At 43.4% G+C, this 15,477-nt stretch overlaps 1 protein-coding gene across 1 annotated transcript in view; it reads right to left on the minus strand.

Moving 5' to 3' along the window:
- Positions 1–376: 376 nt before the first annotated feature.
- Positions 377–15,477, minus strand: part of LOC118367199 (striated muscle preferentially expressed protein kinase) — a 125,051-nt gene continuing 109,950 nt past the window's right edge. The window contains exons 32-41 of the mRNA XM_035750351.2: positions 12,606–12,722; positions 10,964–11,131; positions 10,491–10,613; positions 9,029–9,193; positions 7,975–8,794; positions 5,946–6,185; positions 5,361–5,584; positions 4,784–4,859; positions 4,282–4,431; positions 377–4,168 (exon numbers count right to left, since the gene is read on the minus strand). Of these exons, the coding sequence (XP_035606244.1) occupies positions 3,925–4,168; positions 4,282–4,431; positions 4,784–4,859; positions 5,361–5,584; positions 5,946–6,185; positions 7,975–8,794; positions 9,029–9,193; positions 10,491–10,613; positions 10,964–11,131; positions 12,606–12,722 (2,327 nt within the window). The 3' untranslated portion in view covers positions 377–3,924. The remainder of the gene's footprint in view (positions 4,169–4,281; positions 4,432–4,783; positions 4,860–5,360; positions 5,585–5,945; positions 6,186–7,974; positions 8,795–9,028; positions 9,194–10,490; positions 10,614–10,963; positions 11,132–12,605; positions 12,723–15,477) is intronic.

Raw genomic sequence — 15,477 nt, forward strand, 5'->3', positions numbered from 1 at the left:
AATGAAATTGTAGCCAGCTTTGTAAGGCTTGTTTAAGAAAGGGCAAAACTTTATACAACATTTTATTTTTCAATTAGTCTGAAATGAGAAGTTGTAATCTCTATAAAGTCAAAATGGCCATTTTTGAACAAAGGATGAGACTTTCTTAATAATCTACTGGAGAACCATTTTGGGTTTAAGTATAATTTATGTATGAGTGAAGCTTTTAGTGAGGTTTAAACCTTTAACATTTAATAATATTTGCCCCCCAAACTCAAATTCATTATGTAAACATTCCAAATAAAACGAAATAATTTTGCTCATATGGGTGCTTTTTAAATGTGATCAACAAAGACACAACTCAAAGCTCAATTGAAATAACACAAACTGAAACTAATGGGTTTAAGATGTATGTTCTTTATTAATTATTCGTAGCTATTCCATGCCAGATTCAGAGAGATTCCACAGAACAAAGAAGGTTAAGAGCCGCATCAAGGGCTCTATTCAATCATAGCGGTTGTTCTGGCAGTGTCAGAGGTGGAACTGCATTAGAGCTGTCAAATCCACAAGTGGCTCCTAGCGTTATACCTAAAGCGGGCATTGCCATTGGCTGCACGGAGTTGCATTACGAGAAATCCCATGCAGCCTTGTTTACAACTTCTAACACTGGAATGTCAGATGCAATCTATACCTCGATTAGGCTGATCGAAATCCTCATTATTTAATTTAATGTTTTTCAATTTGAGAGTCATTATTTCCACTTATACAGTGGGTGGGTCTAATCCTGAATGCTGATTGGTTAAAACTGCATTCCAGCCTGTGTCTGTTCCATAAATTCCCACCGGCTAAATCTATGACATTAAAATGCCTATTTACTCTTTTTGATCTGACTGTGCAATCAGCCCAGCCAAGCAATTTCTACAGTTGATCTCCACTATAAATAGCATCTCGACATTATCTCACATTTCTTTTAGACTAACATTTAGTTTCAATATTCAAATTCGATTTCCAGCTGTCCCATAGTAATGATCGTGTCGGGAGTCGGGACGATACAGCATGCAGACAGCGTTTCTCATCCATTCGAAATCACGAATCATCTGGGAAAATGTTTATGGATATATACAAAGAAATGTAAATTGTTAAAAGGTCAAACAAAATGAAGTGCAGCTAGTTTGCAGTCTTTCCAACTTCCAACAGTTTGAAGTGATTGTGCTTGCTGTGTTGTTGGCTAGCTCCTCTGAACAACAGTGTCCTAACGAGAGAGTATATTTTCTATGTCAGGCAAAATCGTGCCTCATTAGCTCATTGTTATGGATGTATCCAAATAACTGTCACTAGAAAACAGCTTAAACAAATGCAAATGCAGCTACTTCGCTGTTATTCTGGCTGCACTTTTTGACGTGACTAAGTTATCCGTAGTTGACTAGCTATCAAGCAAGGGATAAGAACCTGGCAACTGAATATTTAGAACGAATAACTGGGTCGCGTCCGTAGATACAGAACAAAAACACGGAAGGACTGGGTCCCGTCTCTGGCAACTGAACCGATAGAACGAACGACCAGCCGGCTTGGATAACAACCATAGATTTGTGTCGGGACTATATCCTGTGGAAGGATGAAATAGTATGAATACAATAATCGAAATAAGGTTTTTAATGAACAATCTGAATCATTATTTGAGTATGTTGGTAACCTGTTGTATAAAAGTGATAATGCACTCAAAGCCGGTGTTTGGAGGATATATTGGCACGGTTTGCCGGCCCTTGACTTTGTCTTGGGCCTAACAACACCCGTGTCAATATATCCTCCAAATACCAGCTTCTAGGGCATCATCACTTATATAGATACACTTTCTCATGGGTGTATTTTCGGGACAATGATTTGACAGCTCCAATGCAGTTTCACCTCCGACACTGCCAAAACGTCGGCTATCTGCTCAATCAATGAATAAATAAATAAACGCAAACACACACACACAAAGCCATCCAGTATCATAGTACCCCCCTGAATAATTAATTATTTAATTAAAGCTAATATTGATTCTCAACATACAAAGCAAACGTTTGTGTTTCAATGTGCATTACCTGGGACACTGCAATAATTCAAGGTATCTTACTTTGGTATAAAACTATTAACTTTATCATTACCAACCTTGCAAACAGTTCCATTCCATAATAATTTGCAATTACTTTACTTCTTAACGTACTGGAGGTGTCTTGCACATTCCTTCCTTGTATTCATACATCAATATTCACTCTCTCTATTTTTAAATGTTAATATGGTCTTCACAATCCATTGAAATATATTCTTAATCCATTTTGTAGATTTACCCCAAGTACTCCTGTCATCCAAGAAATTGGGCATATCATAATTGTATACAAAACTGCATGATATGACACACAGGGCAGGCATCAAACTAATATCATACTTGACAATCGTATTCAACTACAAGAATCCTGCTGAAATACTTAATTGTTAACAAACTGCTGATTTAAAAACTGAAATACAATGTAAAGTAAAAATCAACTTCATGACACTCATTTGCCGCATCACTTCCTGACTATACCACAATAAATATATATCATATCTATACTATTAAATCTCTTTTGATATACTGTTTCGATGTTGGATGATGAAGATATCAAAACAGAATCAAATAACTAAATTCTCAAATGTTTATGAAACGTTCACACTTTCTTCATCTGCGTGGATGTGACTGACATGCACCTACACACATGTATTTTTCAAATATGGCAATAACCCCAAAACAAAGATACATTCTTTCTCCAAGCATCATCCTGATTTAAAAGTGGGAACTTGTATTATCTGTGTACTAATTTACATTCTTACAGTCAAAGAGGTCCTGTTTAACTGTAGATTAAGCCACTCATCACTCCCTCTACCCATTCACATTTTACAATGTAATTTGTCAAAATGTTCAATCTGAACTCTAGTAAGGGCACTTGTAAGCTACATTATACCCTGTGACTCAAGACACCCTCAGCTAATGTGAATCTAAGGTACTGGAGTTCAAGGCAGCCTTTGTATACACAGACTTGGTATACACAAATCCTCTGCAATGTCCATGAATTATGGGAACTATAGGAAAATGTAGCCATTGACATAGTAATATATAATGACAATGACTCAACGGGCCAAATCAGAATGCTTTTCAGAATATTTTCAGGCAGATGATGTCCTATTCCTTGATTTGGGTTGCATTGATTGGTTGTTCACTGTTCTGGTAGCTCTTGCTGATCTTGCCTTCGACCATTTAGCTAACAATTATTTCTCAATGCATTAATTCCGTCTCATGTTTTCAAGAACATTCTGATGATCAGAGATAGAAAATGACACTGAGCACTATGCTGTGCATACCGTAGCACCCAAAATCATGGGTAAAAGATGTTATCAGTAGTGTCGCTTTGTTCATAAAAAATTGCTTAGAAGAGACATAATCTCCACAAATGTCATTATCCTAGGGAAAGATAAAATCACACATGCACTAGATGTTTTGAGAAGATATCTGGTTGATGTACATGGATACAAGAGGATCAGATGAAAACTTTGTGAGATTGTTAACATAAAAAAAAGAGAGCAGAGGTTTGGAACTTTGAGCTGGCATCCAGTCCTTGAGAAACATGTATCACCCCATGAAATACACAAAGACCCATCGTGGGATTGTCTCATTGCAAGACAAAAAATGTGTGGCTTCCTGTAGGCTTAGTATAGGGACTTTCTGGTGGAGGCAGAGAGGTTAGGTCCTCAATATTCAGAACCAGTGCTGGATTTTGTGATTTTATGTCCATTTGGCTGAAAAGGTCAAAGTCACACCTCATCTCACCAAGTTAGGGAGCTCGGTCCTAAGACCTGCCTCGTTTAGATTGCGTACTTCCTCTAAGGCAACAGCTCCTGTCTTCATGCATTTGACATATGAAGCCGTGCTCACTGTGTGACCGGTGTCATGGGCAAAGGGGGTATAGGGCTGGTGGGTGACTGGGGCGAGCTCTGGTATGACCGGAGAAGGACCTTGTGCTTGGTGGCCACCCCCACCCGCAGGCTCTGCTGTTCGTCCAGGTATTCCTTGAGGCGCGTGGTGGTGAAGGTGAGGGTCTGCCGCCGCAGCCGCATCAGGTAGGCATCCTGGAGCCATGAGTTGTTGTAGCAGTCCTTGATGGAAGGACGGGCCCTGAAACGGAGGTTACAACCAGGGTCAGTGCAGACAGTATATAATATAATCAATGGACCAATTCATCTAAAGAAAAGAGCACTTAATTGGTATTAATTATCAGCTGCACTTACCAAGGGTAGCTACACAGGATCTTCTTTAAAAACAGAGAGGCACTTTGAGACACATTCTGGTACAGTTTGCCCAAGTCAAACTTGGCTGCCAGGATTCTGGCTTCAGCCTCCTGTGGATCATAATCCATGAAGGGCGACCTTCCGCTTAGCCTGAAAACGTTTGAAATGGGTTTTTAAATAGGTTTGAAATAAACACAGGTCAGAGCACTTAAAATAAACAAATTAACACATCATTAATTAATTAATTCATGTGTAACAATTTGTGTGTTGAGACATTTAAATGAACGTGAAAGTTTGATTTTATTAATGTAAAGCAGGCGCCCATCTCTTACACTGTGTAGATGGCTGCAAAAATGGATTCATTCATAAAAAATAAAAATAAACTTACAGAACTGTATAGGGACAAATTGCAACTCATGAATGGTACTTGAATTAACTGGGATTTGGCTTAAATTTCAAATGAGTTCAAATGACATTGGCCCAAAGCCTTGGCCATACTCACATGATGAAGGTCAACACGCCTACACTCCAAATGTCAGCCGGAGGGCCCACCACATCCCCTTTCAACATCTCAGGCGCTTTAGGGAAAGGTTAGGAAAAAGAGAACAGGTTAGGGAAAGGTTAGTGTGAGAACTTTGAGGCATTCAGGACACATAAAGTGGCACAACTAGCGTGTGTTCACATACTGTACCTGGTATTAACACATCATTAATTGATCAAAGATTCATCAATCACAATCTGTTCATCGCTCAGTCGGTTCATCTGCACATGGTATTATGAGCCATCCCTTACCGTCTGTGTCTACATTGTGCCACAGAGACAGACCGATTGGCTACAGAGCATTTTCTGCACAGAACACATTTTGATATGCTTGAAATTCCCTGTTCAGATCGCCCAGGTTTAAAAACTATCACATTAATACATATTATTATACACAAGGATTCCCTATTATACATATTTGATTGATAAGTTGAATCAGGTATGTTAGCGCCAGGCAAGAACAACATTTTTCACCCCCTGAGTTTCAACCCTTAGGATTGGGTTGAGAGACACCGATTTAGATCATTCTCATGACTTACACATATACTCCAGAGTTCCAACAGGTGGGCTGAACTGCTTGAGGAAGAGTGGGTTAAAGGTCTGGGCGCTGCCAAAGTCAATGATCTTCACTACGTTCATGTAGGTGATGATGATGTTCTCCGGCTTGATGTCTAAGTGCAGGATGCGGCGGTTGTGCAGGTAATCCAAACCCTGCAGGACCTGAACGATGTAGCCCACCACGTCATCCTCTGAGTAGCGGAATCTAGGGGGACAACAAAGGATGAAAGTGTTGCGGTCAATTCCATCAATTGAGAAAGTAAACTGAAATCCAATTTCTTTTGATTTGACTTGAATTGAATTTATTTGGGTAAAAAAAGAATACCACAAGATTTGCATTGCATCCCCTGACTATAGCCCTTTAAAACATGACTAGAAACACTCATTTCCAAAGCTGTCCTTGAAGATAAATAGCTTTTCAACAAAGAAATCCAATGGAATTGAACCCAACCCTGACCCAGGGATACTATACAGAGCAAAAGTAATCATTACATACAAAATCATATAACAGAAATAAGATAGTTATTTCCATTTGTAGTTACACATAAGAATATGTGCTGTGTGACCTGTCGATGAGGCTGTAGAGGAGCTCTTTTCCACTGCAGCACTCCGAGATGAGCACTAGGTAGCGGGGCGTGACGTAAGCCTCGTGCAGAGCCATGATCTTGTCATGGTGGAGGGACTTGAGGATGTCGTACTCCTGCAGCACTGTCTGTTTATTGTCTGCCTCGTAGGGCACAATCTTAGCCATGAACAGGTTGCCCGTGGCGTTCTCTCTACACTCTCGAATCACGCCAAAGCGGCCCCTTTAAGACAAACAAAGAGACAACCTTGAGTTGACACTTCAAAAAAAGCCAGCACGTATAACTGTATACAAACCATTCAAATGTTGTAAAATAAGGCTTATAATAGACTGTATGATGTCTCTCTAAATGTATCAACATTACAACAGACTCAAAAGTAATTCTAACAGAATTAGACATTGAATTAGAGATAGATTTCCAGGGAAATGATTTATATAATAAATAATAATAATAATAGTGTTTGATAATAATAATAACAATATACTGACCAAAAATATAAATGCAACATGTAAAATGTCCGTCCCATGTTTCATGAAATAAAATAATCCTAGAAAACTTTTTTTTCAGATTCTGTGCTAAAATGTATTATGCTAGGGACAATAAAAGGCCACTAAAATGTGTAGTTTTGTCACACAACACAATGCCACAGATGTCTAAAGTTTTGAGGGAGCGTGGAATTGGCAGGCAGGACAGTCCACCAGAGTTCTTGCCAAAGAATGCAATGTTAATTTCTCTACCATAAGCCGCCTCAAACGTCTTTTTAAAGAATTTGGCAGTACGCCAAACCGGCCTCACAACCGCAGACCACGCGTAACCATGCCAGCCCAGGACGTCCACATTTGGCTCCTTCACCTGTGGGATCGTCTGAGACCAGACATCCAGACAGCTGATGAAACTGTGGGATGGCACAACTGAAGAATTTCTGCACAAACTGTCAAACAAGAAACAACGTCAGCACAAGAACGGTTCGTCGGGAGATTGATGAAATGGGTTTCTGTGGCCGGCCAGCCTTACACGAGCCTAAGATCACCATCCGCAACACCAAGCGTCAGTTGGAGTGGTGTAAAGCTTGCCGCCATTGGAATCTGGAGCAGTGGAAACACATTCTTTGGCGTGATGAATCACGCTTCACCATCTGGCAGTCCGACAGATGAATCTGGGTTTGGTGGATGAGGAGAAAACTACCTGCCCGAATGCATAGTGTCAACTGTAAAGTTTGGTTCAGGAGGAATAATGGTCTGGGGCTGTTTTTCATGGTTCGGGCTAGGCCCCTTAGGTCCATTGAAGGGAAATCTTTAACGCTACAGCATACAATGACATTCTAGACGATTCTGTGCTTCCAACATTGGGGCAACAGTTTGGGGAAGGCCCTTTCCTATTTCAGCATGACAATGCCCCCTTGCACAAAGCAAGGCATATACAGAAATGTTTTGTTGAGATTGGTGTGGAAGAACTTTACTAGCCTGCACAGAGCCCTGACCATAACCTCATCAAACAACTTTGGGATGAATTGGAACGCCGGCTGCGAGCCACGCCTAATCGCCCAACATCAGTGCCCGACCTAAATAATGCTCGAGGCTGAATGGAAGCAAGTCCCTGCAGCAATGTTCCAACATCTAGTGGAAAGCCTTCCCAGAAGAGTGGAGGCTGTTATAGCAGCAAAGGGGAGACCAACTCCATATTAATGCCCGTGATTTTGGAATGAGATGTTCGACGAGCAGGTGTCCACATACTTTTGGTCATGTATTGTATCTGTGACCAACAGAGGCATATCTGTATTCCCAGTCATGTGAAATCCATAGATCACGGCCTTATTAATTTATTTCAATTTATTGATTTCCTTATATGAACAGTAACTCAGTAAAATCTTTTAAATTGTTGCATGTTGCATTTTTGTTCAGTGTAATAACACAGTTATGGATAGACAGTCTAGAGGGAAATGCTGTGTCTAAAATATCCCTGACCATAACACTGTGGGAGCATTGTGGACATTACTTTTTACATTATTTACCTGGCCTTCTCATCCATGAAGGTGTACGGTTTCTGGGGCACTCCCTGGCGCAGGGAACTCTCACCAGGGCGTCCCCCCAAGGGCGTCTTGCGTCCTGACAGGGTGCCGGAGGGGGTCATCCGCCCAGACGGGGTCATACGTGTGGGTGTAACCCCACCATCCCCTACAGGACTCATGCTGGAAACCAGCACCACCGGGGGTGAGATGGGGGTGGAGGGGGATGGTGGGATGACGCGTGCCGTGGTAGCCGGTATTGGCGCATACATGGGCACAGACGAAATGGGTTTGCCAATGGCTGTGGGAGGGGCCACAGGTGGGGGCGGGGTCTTAGTCATGGGCGAGACGATATTGATGGGACTCTGGGGTTTGGGGAGAACGATAGGAGGAGCGAGCTTGGTTACGGTTCCCAGTTGAGACTGTGCCGTTTTTGTGACGTTGATATTGATGGTGGTCTTGGCTTTGGCCGGGGCAGGAGCGGACTGAACTGAAGACGGGATTTGGATCTCAGGGATGGCCCGATGGGATGGGGCCACATTAGTAACAATGGGGGCGGAGGCAGCGCTGGTTAGGGTCTGAGGGACTGAGGGTTTGGAATCAACAGGTTTAAAAGCGGGGATAGAAGCAATAGACTTGGCCGCTGGTACAGCAGGAGCAGCAGCAGAGGGGGATGGGGTCTGTATGGATGGGGAGAAAGATGGGGCTGGGGTCGGCACTTTACTAGGCACAGGCTTCATGGAGGGGACGGTAATTGCTGACGTTTTGACAACCGGTGCTGCATGGACTGTCTTCACAACGACTGATCCACTGGATTTTGTTGGTGCTGTTGATTCAGAATAATACAGTTCTTAGTTTTACGAGAGTGAGCCCTCTCGTAGAATTCTATGAAAAATACTTTGCTAGGAAACATTCATATTTGATGGAGAAAGTATAGGAGTTTACAGGAGTTTGTCAATCTCCAGGTGCCTAGTACATCATACATGTGTGCAGACAAATGTATGATAATAATGACATACTGTATTACAGTTAGGTCTTCATAGTAGAAAGTAGCACATACCTGAGGCGTCCAGGCACACTAACTCTGAGAGGTTACTGTATGGTCCTTGGCCTGCCTTGTTCACACACGCCACTCTAAACCTGAAGGTGCCCCTTCCTGGCAAGTCTACCACATTGTAGTAACAGTCAGCCACTCCAGTGGCCACGATGAGCCAGTTACTCTCACCTGGGGGAGAAAGACCATAGACATACATTTACGTGTTCATGTTTATATTTCATTTAGAAAGACACATTTCAATCAATCGTCAGAGAATAAGGTCCCGGAAGGCAGTTATTTTGAATGAATCATTGGCATAATAAAACTGTATCTCGTGTCACCCAGCTCCTCTGCACACTCCGCTGGCTTTCAGTCAAAGATCGCTTCCACTACAAGTCCATGTTGCTTACCTATGGAACCGCAGGAGGAACTGCGCCTCCCTACCTTCATGCTATGCTCAAACCCTACAACCCAACCTGAGCACTTTGTTCAGCCATCTCACGTCTCTTGGCCCTCCCCCTCTACTGAAGGGGCAGCTCCTGCTCAGCCCAGTCCAAGCTCTTCTCTGTCCTGGCACCCCAATGGTGGAGCCAGCTACCCCCTGAAACTAGAACAGAGTCCCTACCCATCTCCGGAAAACATCTGAAACCCTACCTCTTCAAACAGTATCTTAAACAATCCACCTCCTCACCTTAAATACAAAATGTAAAATGTTTACCAGCACTTGCACTTGACCCCCACTGAACTTGACCCCCCTTGCACTTGATCCCCCTTGCACTTAACCCCACTTAGCTATCTTAAGATGATTAAACTAACTGTAAGTCGCTCTGAATAAGAGTGTCTGCTAAATGTGTCACGGCCTGATCTGTTTCATCTGTCCTTGTGATTGTCTCCACCCCCTCCAGGTGTGGCTTCTTTTCCCCAGTGTATTTATCCCTGTGTTTCCTGTCTCTCTGTGCCAGTTCGTCTTGTATGTTTCCAAGTCAACCAGCGTTTTTCCCGTTCTCCTGCTTTTTGCATTCTCCTTTTACTAGTCCTCACGGTTTTGACCCTTACCTGTTTCTGGACTTTGTACCCGCCTGCCTGACTATTCTGCCCGCTTAACTACAAGCCTTTCTGCCACTCTGTACCTCCTGGGCTCTGATCTGGTTTTGACCTTTTTGCCTGTCCACGAGCATTCTCTTGCCTACTCCTTTTGGATGAATAAACATTGTAAGACTCCAACCATCTGCCTCCTGCGTCTGCATTTGGGTCTCGCCTTGTGCCTTGATAAAATGATTACAATTTTAAATGTAAATGTATTTCTATCAGTGATTGAACAGAACAACATTGCAATATTGCTAATGACTGCAACAGAGCAATAATGTGTTGGACTGTGTACATTTGGCGTATGATACAACTGAATTTGGACAGTATGACTTTAAGTTCAGACTTTGAAATGATACGAATGAAGTTATATGTGAGTGTATGTGACACCATGACTCACCCTCTGCTTTTCTCTCCAGAGAGTAGGTGCAGGGGGCTGTAGTGTCTGATGGCCTCCAGAGGACCAGGGCAGTGTTCTTATAGCGCTGGGGAACCTCAGGAGTCCCAGGATGATTGGGCAGCCCTAGAAGGGCAGAGAGGTATAGGTACAACTCAGTCCTGTTCATTCAAAACCACTAAAAGTGTTTCAAATGATTAGGCCTAAATAAAAAAGATTTTCAGTTGCAAGAGATTTGGTCTAAAGATATATCAATATCAAGTTGATGGTAATTCATTGGGTATCATTTTCTGACGTGACAAAATTAGGAAGGAATTTGCGCTAGAATAGGTTCATTCGAACAACGGAGTTGACCAAGGGGTCTATCCAAACCTAAATAATAGAGCAGGATAATCTGTAATTTAGAAAACCAACAAAAAAATAACTACAATTCTCCCTCTCCCTCTATTTCCCTCTCTGAGGTGTGTGACTCTTACGAGCAAGGGAGAGAGTACAGGAGCTGGAGACTGAAGCCAGAGGGTTGGTAGCCACACACTCGTATAGCCCTGCATCCTTCTTGGTGGTTGTCATGATCATCAGCAGCTGCCTGCCATCCGGACAGGAGATCATGTTCATTCTGGCATCAATCTGCAGAGGCTTCTTATCTGAAATGGGAGGAAAAGGTCAACTTAAAGCCAACAGTTATAATGCAATATGATGCATTTATAATGCATTCAGGAAAGAATTCAGACCCTTTAACCTTTTCCACATTTTGTTACGTTACAGCCTTATTCTAAAATTAATAAAATAAATAAAAACAGAAATACCTTACTCACATACTGTAAGTAGTCAGACCCTTTGCTATGAGACTTGAAATTGAGCTCAGGTAAATCCTGTTTCCATTGATCATCCTTGAGATATTTCTACAACTTGATTGGAGTCCACTTGTGGTAAATTCAATTGAAAGGACAATATTTGGAAAGGCACATACCTGCCTATATATGGTCCCACAGTTGACAATGCATGTCAGAGGAGCTCCGAGACAGGATTGCGTCGATGCACAGATCTGAGGAAGGGTACCAAAACATTTTTGCAGCATTGAAGTTCCCAGTGGCCTCCATAAGTTTGGAGCCACCAAGACTCTACCTAGAGCTAGCCACTCGGCCAAAATGAGCAACCGGGGGAGAAGAGCCTTGGTCAGGGAGGTGACCAAAAACCCAATGGTCACTCTGACAGAGCTCCAGAGTTCCTCTGTGGAGATGGGAAAACCTTCCAGAAGGACAACCATCTCTGCAGCAATCCACCAAACAGGCATTTATGGTAGATTGGCAAGATAAAAGCTACTACTCAGTAAAAGGCACATGACAGCGTACTAGGAGTTCGTCCAGAGGCACCTCAGGACTCTCAGACCATGAGAAACAAATGTCTCTGGTCTGATGAAACCAAGACTGAACTCTTTGGCCTGAATCCCAAGTGTCAGGTCTGGAGGAAACCTGGCACCATCCCTATGGTGAAGCATGATGGTGGCAGAATCATCCTGTGGAAATGTTTTTTAGCGGCAGGGACTGGGAGACTAGTCAGGATCGAGGAAAAGATGAACGGAGCAAAGTACAGAGATCCTTGATGAAAACCTTCTTCAGAGCGCTCAGGACCTCAGACTGGGGTGAAGGCTTTACCTTCCAACAGGACAACGACCCTAAGCACTCAGCTAAGGCAATGCAGGAGTGGCGTTGGGACAAGTCTCTGAATGTCCTGGACTGGCCCAGCCAGAGCCCAGACTTAAACCTGATCGAACATCTCTGGAGAGACCTGAAAATAGCTGTGCAGTAATGCTCCCCATCCAACCTGACAGAGCTTGAGAGGATCTGCAGAGAAGTACGGGAGAAACTCCCCAAATACATGTGTGCCAAGCTAGTAGCGTCATACTCAAGAAGACTGCTTCAACAAAGTACCGAGTAAAGGTTCTGAATACTTATTTAAATGTACTATTTCAGTTTTTTGGGGTATTATTTGTAGAATGATTAGGGGAATTAAAAAAAATACAATTTAGTTGAAGGCTCTAATTTCAAGGGGTCTGAATGCTTTCTGAAGATACTACAGGGGTTGATATTACATTCTGCTCTTATATTAAGTTATTACCTTTCATCCAGGAGATGTGTGGGTGGGGGCTGCCAGCAGGGAGGCAGCTAAGGGTGATGGGATCTCCCTCTAGCAGGACGTGGTCCCTCAACTTGATGTGGAACACGGGAGGGAAGTCTGGAGGAGAGACAAATTGGGAATGGGTTTAAGAAGTAAAAAAATGGGCATTTCTGTGGACCACCTAAAAATAACATTTAGCTTGATGTGTCTTTCACTGTTTGCTAATTAGACTCTTTCAACAACTGTGAGTATCAACATTCTGTTTAGACTGACAAGCGAGTTTACATACTGGCAAGCTACAGTGCATTCGGAAAGTATTCAGACCCCTTTTTCTCATCAATCTACACACAATACTCCATAATGACAAAGAGGAAAAACAGGTTTTTAGACATTTTTGCATATGTATAAAAATAAAATAAAACAACATTTACATAAGCATTCAGATCATATACTCAGTACTTTGTTGAAGCACCTTTGGCTTCGATTACAGCATTGAGTCTTCTTGGGTATGACACTACAAGCTTGGCACACCAGTATTTGGGGAGTTTTTTTCCCATTCTTCTGAGCAGGTCCTCTCAAGCTCTGTCAGGTTGGATGGGGAGCGTTGCTGCACAGCTATTTTCAGGTCTCTCCAGAGATGTTTGATCGGGTTTAAGTCTGGGCTCTGGCTGGGCACACAAGGACATTCAGAGACTTGTCCCAAAGCCACTCCTGCATTGTCTTGGATGTGTGCTTTGTCGTTGTCCTGTTGAAAGGTAAACCTTCGCCCCAGTCTGAGGACCCGAATGTTCTGGCGTAGGTTTTTCATTAAGGAACTGTGCTTTGCTCTGTTCATCTTTCCCTCGATCCTGACTAGTCTCCCAGTCCATGCTGCTGAAAAACATACCCACAGCATGATGCTGCTATCAACATGCTTCACCGTAGTGATGGTGCCAGGTTTCCTCCAGACGTGACAGAGGAAAATCTTTTTTTGAGGTCACTCTCTTGTCAATAAGTTTTCTATGGGGATCTAGATTTCTAAGGCACTTGCTTGCAGTTCCTATCGCTTCCACTGGATGTCAACAGTCTTTAGAAATTGGTTGATGTTTTTCCTTTGCGTAATGAAGAAGTAGGGCAGTTCAGAACGAGGGTCGAGTGAAGTGTACTGTTTGTTAGAGGCGCATGACCTGAAAGCTTGCTCCACTTGGATTTGATCCACTATTGAACGCAGTTTATCCCATCTTAAATTTTACCGATTATTTACGTAAAAAAATATCTAAAGTTGTATTTGGAAAGTTGTTTGAAATGTTTGGACAAAGATTACAGGTAACTTATTAGATATTTTGTAGTCATGTTGTGCGAATTGGAACCAGTGTTTTTCTGGATCAAACGCGCCAAATAAATGGACATTTTGGATATAACGATGGAATTAATCGAACAAAAGGACCATTTGTGATGTTTATGGGACATATTGGAGTGCCAACAGAAAAGGCTTGTCAAATTTAAGGCATGAATTATATCGTTATATCTGAGTTTCGTGTCGGGCCTGGCGGGTTGAATCATGATTGTCTGTGTTTGTTTGATGGGGTGCTGTCCTCAGAAAATAGCTGTCCACCTTTATTTAACCAGGTAAGCTAGTTGAGAACAAGTTCTAATTTACAACTGCGACCTGGCCAAGATAAAGCAAGGCAGTGTGACACAAACAACAACACAGTGTTACACATGGAATTGTCAAGTTCTGACCTTAGTTCCTGTATTATGTCTTTGTGTTAGTTTGGTCAAGGCATGAGTTGGGGTGGGTAGTCTATATTCTTTTTCTATGTTGTATTTCTGTGTTTGGCCTGGTATGGTTCTCAATCAGAGGCAGCTGTCGATCGTTGTTTCTGATTGATAATCATAATTAGGTAGCCTGTTTTCCCCATTTTAGTTGTGGGTGATTCTTTTATATTTAGTGTTTTCTGCACCTTACAGGACTGTTTTTTTTTTCGTTTATTCACGTTGTAGTTTTGTATTTCAGTGTTCCGTTAAATAAATCATGAACACGTACCACTCTGCGCTTTGGTCCTCCTCTCTTTCTCCAGACGACAACCTTTACAGAATCACCCGCCACCAAAGGACCAAGCAGCGTGGTAACGAGAGGCAGCGAGATCTGGACCATGTGACAACTTGGGAGGAGGTAGAAAGGTGGTCGGTCGACCCAGGGAGAGTGCTGGAGCCCGTCTGTGATTCTCTGGAGCTGTGCGAGGAAGGTTACAGGAGAATGGAGTTGGCAACAAGAAAGCGGCTGGCAAGGCAGCCCCAAAAATGTATTGGGAGGGGGAGGCACACAGGGAGTGTGGCTAAGTCATGTAGGAGACCTGAGCCAACTCCCTGTGCTTAGCGTGGAGAGAGGTGGACCGGGCAGGCACCGTGTTATGCCGTGAGGCGCACAGTGTCCCCAGTGCGTAGGCATAGCCCGGTGCTCTACATCGCAGCGCCTCGTATCGTATCAGCCCGGGCTAGAGTGGGCATCGGTTCCCAGTTGAGACTGTGCCGGCTCAGCACATCTGGTCTCCAGTGCGCTCCTCGGCCCGGGGTATATGGCACCAGCCCTACGCACTGTGTCCCCGGTTCGCCAGCACAGCCCAGTGCTGTCTGTTTCACCCCGTAGCACTGGCCGGGCTACTGGGAGTATCCAGCCAGGACAGGTTGTGCAGGCTCGGTGCTCTAGACCTCCAGTGCGCCTCCACGGTCCGGTCCATCCGGTGCCTCCTCCACGCACCGGCCGTCAGTCAGGAGCTGCCAGAGCCGCCCCTCAGTCAGGAGCTGCCAGAGCCGCCCCTCAGTCAGGAGCTGCCAGAGCCGCCCCTCAGTCAGGAGCTGCCAGAGCCGCCCCTCAGTCAGGAGCTGCCAG

The sequence above is a fragment of the Oncorhynchus keta genome, chromosome 34 (assembly GCF_023373465.1).
Source record: "Oncorhynchus keta strain PuntledgeMale-10-30-2019 chromosome 34, Oket_V2, whole genome shotgun sequence".
NCBI lineage: Eukaryota > Metazoa > Chordata > Actinopteri > Salmoniformes > Salmonidae > Oncorhynchus > Oncorhynchus keta.